We start from the raw sequence: 11246 nt of genomic DNA, 5'->3' as shown, positions 1-11246 counted from the left end.
CGAATGGCCCTATTTTATCAACAGGACAGTAAATGCTGTTATGTTTTTTTTTTTTTTTTACTAATTATATGTTTCGGTGAACAGGGCCTTTTTCTAAATCCCTTTCTCACATACATTCATTCTCTTTCTCTCAAGCTTGGGGACCGCCTATTGAACACTAAACCTGAAGTTATTTTTTATCAAGTTATCTCGACTACACCGATAAACATAGACACTGGAAAGATGAGACAGGAGATTGTGTTTAAGACTTGTAATGTACAGACCATGCTAGTCTCCTGCAGCCCTTTCACAGAACAACCGACGCCTCTGGTAATTTATCCCCATCCTGCCATGGAACGAGAGGTCCCATATAAAGGATTTAGGGGTTGTGAAAGGTTAGCGACATCCAGGCCCCAGCAAATCGTTGTTGTAGTTGCATGTGTTCTAAGTCCAAGAATGCAAAAGCTCCTTGAAGAGAGGAATTCCTTTTCCAATGCCCCTCTGTTTGTGTAATCGGTGCTGGTTGTACGCCAAAGGTTCAGAGTTTGTATCAGGCAGTCAGGCAAAAAAGGTTCAGAGTTTGATTTGGAAAAGATTGAGCTCTAGTTTGGAATAAGTCATGCGCATGTACTCACACACTCGCACACGATGCATGCACCCACCCACACACAGTCTTAAGCAATAACAAAATAAGAAAAGATTTGTTAACAGAACATTATAACAGAACACACACATGGATGTAAAGCTTGTTGAGGAGGGTTGTAGTGATATTTTCATCTAATCCCATTTTAAATCCACACCCAGCACATCTGCGTGCGAGGTTGGGATGTTTTCCGTTCCCTATCCATCAAAAGGCTCATTCGCCACATAGACCTTAAGTATAGTTTATTCTCTCTCTTCTTTCAAAAACGCTTCAAACTTGTGTGGGTGCTTCTGAGAAATAAATTATACGATTTGGATCTCAATGTTTCTTAAGCTCCTCTTTGAGGTAGATTAGGGCTGTTGATCCATGTCAACAGAAGAAAATGTTAGTTTTAGCCCCCATTTTTTACCCCACTAGTTTCCACAGACATCCCTAATACAATCTATCCAAATGACAGGGGAAATGTATTTATACAACATGGTTTCTTTGAAGTTTCATGTTGGAAGACTTCTAAAACTATGATAAATACAATCTAATTTGCTAAATTCAATAGATGGGTGGCTTCACCTCCTTGGACACCTAGCCCTGTATCTGCTCTGTTGCAGTGTGTTAACGAACAGAGGTAATAAAAGGCCATCATACGTGTATGGTTTAGAATAAAAGAATAAAGAAGCTGAAAATAGTTAAATTAATTCCTAAATTTTAGGCCTAGTTAAAGTCAAAACATACCTGAGTAACAGATATACATGAAAAACAACAATGAGTCCATGAATGATCAATTATCATTATTAAGTATATCCACAATTCTTTCTTTTATCTTAAACCTTTTCTCCATAATTGTCACATTAACTTAGATTTAAATTGAACTGCAGCTGGCTTTTGAAAAAATAATCTCTGCACTTCTTCCTCCTTTCAGCTTTGATTCAGATGTGTTCATTGGCTCGAGACATTTCTTCCACAGGAAACCCATGTCTACGGCTAGTGCTGACAGAGAAGTGGACCACAGGCACACCTGTACACTCTGTAGCGGGAACTGATTCTAACAGACTGTGGCTGCAGCTGCTATGACAACCTTCATTTTGGCGCAGGCGGCAAAGTTATTTTAACCAAATCTGAACAATCTCCTTGTTGAAAAGTTGCACACTGAACAAATTACCACTGCACATTGTAGATGACTGCGCTAGAATAACAGGCTTGACAGACGAAGAACCATTGTGTGTCTGGAGAAAAATACTGAGAATAATACAAATATACTAGCTCAAATAGAAACATCTTGTTCCCTAAGGCTGGGGTGTGAAGTCTATCACATGGGAGGGTTGGTTTAAACATTAACAGCGTTCAACAACACAGTTCTTTTTTTAAATGTGTTTTCTGTCCCTCCATAGTTAAATAAAGGTTAAGGAGTTGCATTTCTATAAATTATGAGTTACAGGACGTAACACAGTAACATAACAAGATTTAATGGTAGAAGTTAATCAAACGATAACAATGACATTTCACCTGCAGTGAAACGGAGTTTCCCTCCACACCACAGATCATGAGCGGATGGATGATGCAATCCCATTGGGGATGAGGGCAGGGGGATCAGCGACGGCTGGGCTGGACGTATTTGGCATGCAGCTGTTAACCACTGATATCTTATCAACATCAGAACAGGCCAAGCGTAATGGTACACCTTGAAGGCCCTTTTCACATCCTTCACCAATAACCTTTGAAGGCTCACGGTTCTTTTGGCGCTTAATAACTGAAGATATTTTGAAGATTTTAAAGAAGTACGCATTTGGCCTTGTTGGTCGTTTGTATCTTCGCACTTTTCTTGTACTTTGGTCTCCAATTAACAACACACCATTGCTCATATCATTTTCGGTTGGTATTCTTAAACTGCTAATACTTTGGTAGGCATACCAAAGTAAAAAAGATAAATTGTATTATATATGCAGTGAATATTTTGGGTTTAGGCTGAAAAAACAAATCTCTACTCTGTTTAAGGCAATGCGTCTTGTTTTTCATGTGATCGCATGCCGTGGAAGGTTAATAATATCATATGGACCAAATATTGGTCCATATACAAATATTTAAACAGAACAAATATTTGCATACCAAGACAGACTGTTAAGATAGATAGCGGAACAGTGACCGCCAGTGGAGGAAACGAGGAACAGCATCAAAAAAAAAAGAAAGTAAAAAAATATGTTTTATTCAACAAAAGTATGTCACAAACCTTCGACATAGGGTTGTGACTTATGCACAACCATACCACGCACAAACAAATAATATCACCCCTCATCACTCTCTCTCAGGTCACTCTCAGAGGTACGTGTGCTCACACACACACACACACACACACACACACACACACGATTTGTCCCGGTTCTAACATGCACACACGTACAGCGTTTATTTCAGTGGTTGGGGCGATAGGGGAAGGGCATGGCCGCCATGAAGGGCTGGGAGGGGTACTGGGAGTGAGGGGAGGCCAGGGGCTGGTGGGGGGGGTGGGAGGCCATGGGTGGCGTGTGGATGTTGTTGTAGTACATGACCGGCCCCGACATCACCAGCTGCAGCAGACTGTTGACCACACACACACACACACACACAAAATCAGGCTCGTGATAACTTATATAGCCAATGTTTCCCATATACACATATATTTTACATTATACATTTTTTATCTGATATTTTGGAATAGTATTATTGATTTTCAGACGAAACTAAAATGCGTGTGATTAAGAAAAGGTTTGCCTTACTTGTTGTGTGGAAGCCGGGAACAGATTGCTCTGAGGTCCTCTGTTGAGAAATAACAAGATATCAGCGACTGGTTCCCAAAATAAACGATCTCTGCTCGTATCTTATTATTTTCAAACAAAGCTCATTTGAATGTTCCACCTTTGTTTGCCCAAGGTTGCTTGCCTACTGCTTCCCAAAATCAGGCCGTAATATAAATGTCCGGGTGCGTGCCTCACCACGGCATGGAGACAATATAAATAAGATGTACTCTATTAAAGGTCCCATGACATGCTATTTTATGGATGCTTTAATATGGGTATTAGTGGCCCACTAAGACCGTATTCAAAGTAGTTTCCGAAATTCAGCCGTGGTGCAGAGTTACAGCCACTCCGAGCCAGTCACACATTGAGCTTTCCCTAAACGCGCCGTTTCGGTGTCTGCAGCTTTAATGCAAATGAGGAGGAGAGAGGCAGGTCAAGGAGGAGGCTGGGGGTGTGGCCCTGAGCAGCTTGCAGCCACGGTACCATGCGCTCTGTTTACAGTGGATGTATCGCAATGGCGCACACAGCCTTTAGCCGTGCTCTGTAAATATTCTAGAACACACGGGAGTCCTGGTGCTCTATATCTAAATAATATCATATTATACATAGATATCTATAGCATTTAATATATATTATCAGGGTCAAAAGCTGTGTGAGCCTCCAGACGATATTATGAATCTCAAACGACCGTGTAGGGTTCTCCGACGTCTCTTGTTCTTCCACGTCCACATCAATCTGAAGTAGACTGAACCACGACATGGAGGAGAAAGGGATTGTCGACCGCGGTTGTCTCCCGCCGGAGCCTCGCTGCCGAGGGACCGCCGCCTCGGCAGCAGTCAGCGCTTAGGCACCACCGCCTCCTGCAGCGCCGAGGCGGTGGTCCCTCGGTAGAGGGAAGCGGGGCTCAATCGGGAGACATTCGAGGCCAACAATCCCTTTCTCCTCCATGTCGTGGTTCATGTACTTCAGGGGGAAAAGCCAAAGTTCCTTTCCCCCAATTCATTCTCAACCATGGCTGAGATAACCCCCACTACGAGTCTCGTTGTGGAAATACCAGAGACGAGAGTCCGACGTGTTATGCGGCATAACACCAACAGCGTGTACAACACTTTGTGTGTACGTGTGTGTACGACACACACGTTACAGTCCAGGAGCTCTTTATCTAAATAGTATCATATAAAACATAGATATCTATATCATATAATACACATTATCACGGCCAAGCTGTGTGCGCCTCCAGACGATATTATGAATTACAAACGACTTCGTCGGGTTCTCTGACGTCTCTGGTTCTTCCACTTCCACTTCAATCTGAAGCAGACTGAACCGTGCGCTGCCCGCTGCCGGGCGGTGCTGCCTCGCGGCGGTGGTGCCTCACGGCAACCGGCGGCAGGCAGCATGTCGCAGTTCATACTTCAGGGAGTCAAAGCCAAAGTTCCTATCCCCCAATTCCTTCTCAACCATGGCTGAGATAACCCCAACTACAGTCTCGTTGTGGAAATACAAGAGACGTCAAAGAACCGACGTGTTATGCGCCATAACATCAACAGCAAACACTGTGTGTAATCACACACACGCACACACACACACACACACACACAAGTGGCGCTCGCACGGTCGTGTCTCATTGGCGGGCCAAATTCCCTGGGCGGGCCAGGGAGAGAAAGGGGAGGAGTTTAGATCCTTATGACGACATATGGGACCACATTCCAAATCAGCACGCTTGAGCCTCCGTTTTTTCAAAGACGAGCAGAACACCTAGTGCTCGTTTTACACCCAACGCAAGTTTTAGCCACTAGGGGACCATAGGCAGGCTAGGGGAACTCATATTAATGTTAGAAAATCTCATAAAGTGAGATTTTCATGCCAAGGGACCTTTAAGCCCCGACAGGAATTGTGTGGTAGCTTGTAGTAGCTCATTCTTGGTGACGAATCATTAAGCTATCGGTTCATATATTCAGCTTTCTAATCTCATAAAGTAGGTACCCAGGACGCTTAGCAGACTTTTCCAACCTTTTTAATATCCAAAATATATCAACCATCTACAGTATGTATAGCAAATCAATAAGCAGAACAAGTACAAGTATTTGGCTCCTAAGGCTATGCAGATGAGCTCTGCACGTGTCCATATGCGCAGGCACAGAAAAAGACAGCCACGCTGCTCTCGGGTCCTCTACCTGAAGTCAGCCACTGTGGTAACTAAGCCTCAGATTAAAAAGATTGAGTGACAGTTCATGGTCATTGTTGTGCATTTAAGTCCCACTGGCGCAAAGCAGTATTTATATTTAGGGTTTTTTGCTGACGCTTTTATCAAAAGAGACTTACGACCACCAATCATTTACACCCGACGGCGGAGTCAACCCCGCAGGCCAACAGCCAGCTCGTCGGGAGCAACAGTGAGGCGTCTTGATCAGGGACACCTCGACAACCACAGTGAAGAGGAGCCGGGGATTGAACTAGCAACCTTCCAGTGCGTTTCTCTCACCTCTGGAGCAGAGCAGCGCCCCGTTGGCCAGTGCCACCTGCAGGGCCTGGGCCAGGCGGTCCAGAACCAGCTGGGAGAGGACGTGGGCATCGCTCGACGGCCCGTGGCCGTGCTTGTCGGCCTGGTCCAGCAGGCGCGAGAGGTCGGAGGTCAGCGTGGCCAGGGTCTCCAGCTGGAGCAGTGCGAGGCGGCCAAAGAGCCCCTTCTCGTTGAGGATGTTGGGGAGCAGCATCAGCACCTGTGAGGAGTCAGGGAGACCTTTAGCTTTGGTCCACTGTCTGAGGAGTCAGGGAGACCTTTAGCTTTGGCCACTGTCTGAGGAGTCAGTGAGACCTTTAGCTTTGGTTCACTGTCTGAGGAGTCAGTGAGACCTTTAGCTTTGGTCCACTGTCTGAGGAGTCAGTGAGACCTTTAGCTTTGGTTCACTGTCTGAGGAGTCAGTGAGACCTTTAGCTTTGGTCCACTGTCTGAGGAGTCAGGGAGACCTTTAGCTTTGGTCCACTGTCTGAGGAGTCAGTGAGACCTTTAGCTTTGGTTCACTGTCTGAGGAGTCAGTGAGACCTTTAGCTTTGGTCCACTGTCTGAGGAGTCAGTGAGACCTTTAGCTTTGGTTCACTGTCTGAGGAGTCAGTGAGACCTTTAGCTTTGGTCCACTGTCTGAGGAGTCAGTGAGACCTTTAGCTTTGGTTCACTGTCTGAGGAGTCAGTGAGACCTTTAGCTTTGGTTCACTGTCTGAGGAGTCAGTGAGACCTTTAGCTTTGGTCCACTGTCTGAGGAGTCAGTGAGACCTTTAGCTTTGGTCCACTGTCTGAGGAGTCAGTGAGACCTTTAGCTTTGGTTCACTGTCTGAGGAGTCAGTGAGACCTTTAGCTTTGGTTCACTGTCTGAGGAGTCAGTGAGACCTTTAGCTTTGGTCCACTGTCTGAGGAGTCAGTGAGACCTTTAGCTTTGGTCCACTGTCTGAGGAGTCAGGGAGACCTTTAGGTTCACTGTAGGTGAGCCCAAGTGTGTTGTTAGAGCTTTCAGCGAGGCTGCTTGTCATGATGTAAAGCACTTGTTACAAACGTTTTCAAAAGGGGACATAATAAAGGCGTTTCATCAAAGATTTCAGAAGAGGCTTAATACAAATATTGAAGAAGAGAAAAAACAGGCTTGTGTCTTCATCCACCCATTCACTACAGATGTCCAACACTGCTGATGAGACGTTGCCCTTGATGCTCAACTGGTAGAAAATGGGCATCAACACTGCCGGGGTAAGGTTTGATCCCCACAGTGGCCCGCCATGCTAAGAATGTACACCCTCACCATCATGTTTGGTTTAAATGATAACATCACGAACAAGCGTCTTCCACAGCTCCTCCCACCTGTAGCACGCTGAGGTGCAGCGCGGAGAACAGCGGCCCCGCCTCCGTCTCGCTGTCTGCCGTCCCATTGGTCAGCACCTGCTTCTTCTCTCTCCTGTAGGCCAACGGCGCTTTGACACACCAGCGCACTAGGCCGCCCAGCGGCGTGAGGTCCAGCGAGCTGATTGGCTGGCTGCCAGAGAGGGGCGTGTTCAGCAGAGTGATGAGGACCAGGTGAGGGTCTTCCTGCAGCCACACCACCACCATCTGGAGGAGCTCTAGGGGGGGAGTGAGGTCCTCTGCAGAGACAAAGAGCAGCAGGGGGTCCACTCAGTCACCTCACTGTGAAGATCACATCTGGATGGCAGGGAGGAATTCACCACTTATCGCCAAAGGGATCACGAGAGAGTGAAAAGGGAAATTAAAAACGCCATATATTCAATGTCCTGCTTGCCCAATGTGCTCATGAGTATCAACTCTTCTTCTTAGGCATTAACCCTTGATATCGTATTTCCAATTTGGATGTTAAGTCGATAAAGATTACTCTAATGGAAACATTTCCAATAATATCATTATCGAATGTTGAAAGAAGCATGAAAAGAGACACAATTATTAGCAAATTTTGTTCGATTTAAAGAGTTCCAGTTTCCCTTAGGCCTGAAATAGGCTAGATTGGGTCTCTTGGTTGATCTAGCACAGCCAATCAGGACTTAAATGAATGCTAGTTAATTTCAGCGTGAAAACTTTGATATTATTTATTGAAATGTGCCCGACATTCCAAGGTTGAAGACTCGGTAACCAAACAGGACAGATTTTAAGTTCTTGTAGAGCGCAATCATTGATATCATTTATATTTATTGAGTATGTTTTGTTGTTGTTGAAAACACAGTATTCCAAGACACATTGACAGATTATTTGTAAGACTATGCTATGGGCTATAGCAGTGGTTCTCCACCTTTTTTGAGCAAACACCCCCTGACCTTACCCTGATCCTCTGGGGGGGGGGGTTGTTAAAATAAACTAACAACCCCACTCACACTTGTTAGCTCACACCTCATTGCTTAAAGGTTTCATTGCATCGTTTTACATTGATTTTGCGGTGGTCACTAGTAGCAATTAGCGCTGTCAAGCGATTCAAATATTTAATCGCGATTAATCGCATTAATGTCATAGTTAACTCGCGAGTTATCATGATTAATCGCAAGTTGTTTTCTATTCTAAATATCCCTTGATACGTGCTGCTAGCCTTTTAGTGAGATCAGAGAGTGTTGAGAAGGACAGTAATAAAATATCTTTGGTAAGATGGATACAAGAAGAGAGACCCGCGGTGAATTCAACCCGGTCCACTTGACATCGTGTAGGTGCATGACAGTGGTACCGTAAAACTTCAATAGCCCAGGCTTTTATTTGTTTCAATCACTGAACTTTCGAACAAAACTCTTGCTCAGCAAAGATGGGAAATACTTTAACATTTATTATTTAAACCAGTATGAATATTCCTACCGTACGTAGGCCTGTACACATTACCAGGCTATTGAATAACGCCCACACACACACACACACACACACACACACACACACACACACGGAGTGGTAATCGTGAGAGTCGGGAGAATTCCCGGTGGGCCGTTAACGTTCCGGGATGCCGGGCTGATTACTGCGGGATTACAATATTGCGTTTATAAAAGTTCCTTGCAGCGCCGTCCGGCAGCCTGAGCTGTGCGCCCGCAACCTCTCACTCACTCAACAGACAACACATACAATCTGTCAACGTCACAACCAAGTCGATTTTGTCTAGAGGGGAGTAACTGAGCGGCCCCTCCCGAAGTGGTACAGCCCAGGTGGGCCTTGAACTGCGATTGGTCAGAAAGACGTAACAGCTAATGACAACATTGAACTCTCATGCAGGCTCGAACAGAGTGACGAACAAACACACACACACTTTTAAGGAGTTTTTCACCCGCTCCGTATCCTTGCTTACCCCAACAAGTTTGTTCGGCGAGCTTGTTGTTTTGTTTCCGGTGTAGCTAGATCCGGTAGGGTGTTGTAGTTTTTCTAACGTGACTAGTTGTTGCTAGACAGCAGGTGAAAAAACGACAACGTTTGCCAAACCTAAAAAGCGTTAATCGCGCGATAAAAAAATTAAGCCGTTAAAATTGGTTCGCGCTAATACCGTTAATAACGCGTTAAACTGACAGCACTAATAGCAATGAATGCCCTCTGAGTATATGAATGAATATTCATGACGTGCAAATGTCTCACCTGATTGGCTAAACAGACTGACAGACATTCTGTAGACCAATCAACGGACGGTGTGTGTATGATGTCTCAGTACCCCAACGGAGGAGTACAGCGAGACGAGTACGGCTCATGAGTCCAGACCCCGCCCCCTTTTGGTGGTGGAAACACGAACCGTGACGCACCTTTTCATACCGACCCGGCGGTGGAAACGCAACATATAGGGCCTATAGTGTCTTTGATTACATAATCACAGACACTTTAGGGCCTATAGGGGACGCTATAGGGCCCAATAGAGCCCTACCTTTGCACCAGTCTGTGGCTTTCCCAGCCTGGCTCTCGTTCCGTGTGACTAACTACACACCGCCTCTGACACATGCTGACACACAGTCACACCCCCACCTCACGGCCTGTGGTATGCGGGTACCTGTGGTGAGGTCGTAGAGGGTGGTGACGGCGGTGACGAACTGGCAGCAGAAGCGCGGGCTGGAGCCGTGGATGTTCTGAAGCGTGGACATGGAGCCCGGCACCAGGCTGCAGTAGTCGTCCACCAGCACCCGGGCCAGCCTCACGCAGTACACCCGGTGGCTCCTCTGGAGACACAGCACTGTTTGGACTCACCCAAACATTTGAACTTTGCATTGCCGTGTACGCCAGTGTAGGGCTGGGCGATATACCGGTAGTAAAATTTATACCGGTATATTTTTGAAAGAGATATGTAGTTGAGACAATATCGCCATACCGGTATATTGCATATTATTTTGAAGTTGCCTTGCGAGCGCTATTTTATAAGGCCGACCGCTGCTCTCTGAGCCTACAAGCAATGTAAGCTGCTCCATCCCGCCCCTTACATGTACGCAGTGTTCTCCCACCCACGTTAAGCATCACAACAAACTTTGAATAAAAACATGGTGGTAGAGAGTACGGAACCCGTAAAGGGTTTTTAACGTTCCTCGTGTGCACAAGAAAATACCTGGTTCTCACGCGAAAGTATCTGGTGCTCACGAGAAAGTATCTTGTGAGCACAAGAAAATATCGTACGCATATCACTGGCAGTGTGTGTGTGTGTGTGTGTGTGTGTGTGTGTGTGTGTGTGTGTGTGTGTGTGTGTCGTCAGCAAGTGAGTGGACGAGCGAGGAGAGCGAGCGGTGGCGTGCGTGTCAGTTTGGTAAAGTAATGAACAAGTCCGGTTGCGTGTAAGAATAAAGTACCCAGCCTGTCAAGAATCGGTGGCCGCTTCATTCCGACCTATAAGCAGAGCCACTGCCGGTCAAAGTGAAGGGTGTTGCCCCCGATAGCATCGGCCCTGGAGAGAACGTCTCCCCTGTGCGGGTTCCGTAAGTTTCAAACAGGCAACACTATTGTATTTTATTACACGGGTCTTCTCAATGCCGTGGAGCGCTCCGTTCACTTGCATGGGCCCTTCACAATTTCCGGCGGTGAATTATATTTGATAATTCACCGTTGCTAAGTATAATTGACCGCTGTCAAGGCAAACAAAGGATTTTTTGCCTCTAATGACGTCTATGGTATCACTCCTCAAGTAGTCCGGTAACTTGTCAGCCCCAGCTTCTTCGGTTGCTAAGCAACGTCAACGTCTTTGGCGGACTATTTCTCTGCTGATCAACACTACAAATGCTGGTATCAAATAAATTATAAAAAGACACACCATGAAGTTATTTTTTCGTTTAGGCAAGCAGCCATGTAATAAGCGGGATAATGTATAGAACGTCGCCGGTCATCATCGGGAAAATAAGCCCCTACAGGGCGAACAGGACGTCCTGAAGGG

General features: G+C 45.9%; 1 protein-coding gene across 2 annotated transcripts in view; it reads right to left on the bottom strand.

Annotated features, from left to right (window-relative positions):
* Window positions 1-2092: 2092 nt before the first annotated feature.
* ints15 (integrator complex subunit 15) overlaps window positions 2093-11246 on the bottom strand; it is a 10876-nt gene continuing 1722 nt past the window's right edge. For both annotated transcript variants that reach the window (XM_079750866.1, XM_079750867.1), the window contains exons 4-8: window positions 9885-10050; window positions 7241-7518; window positions 5876-6113; window positions 3370-3409; window positions 2093-3190 (exon numbers count right to left, since the gene is read on the bottom strand). In XM_079750866.1, coding sequence (XP_079606992.1) covers window positions 3025-3190; window positions 3370-3409; window positions 5876-6113; window positions 7241-7518; window positions 9885-10050 — 888 coding nt within the window. In that variant the 3' untranslated portion in view covers window positions 2093-3024. The remainder of the gene's footprint in view (window positions 3191-3369; window positions 3410-5875; window positions 6114-7240; window positions 7519-9884; window positions 10051-11246) is intronic.

The sequence above is a fragment of the Pollachius pollachius genome (assembly GCF_949987615.1).
Source record: "Pollachius pollachius genome assembly, chromosome: 14".
In the NCBI taxonomy this organism is placed as follows: domain Eukaryota; kingdom Metazoa; phylum Chordata; class Actinopteri; order Gadiformes; family Gadidae; genus Pollachius; species Pollachius pollachius.
The sequence above is the reverse complement of the archived record's forward strand: the minus strand, read 5'-3'. Positions and strand labels throughout refer to the sequence as shown.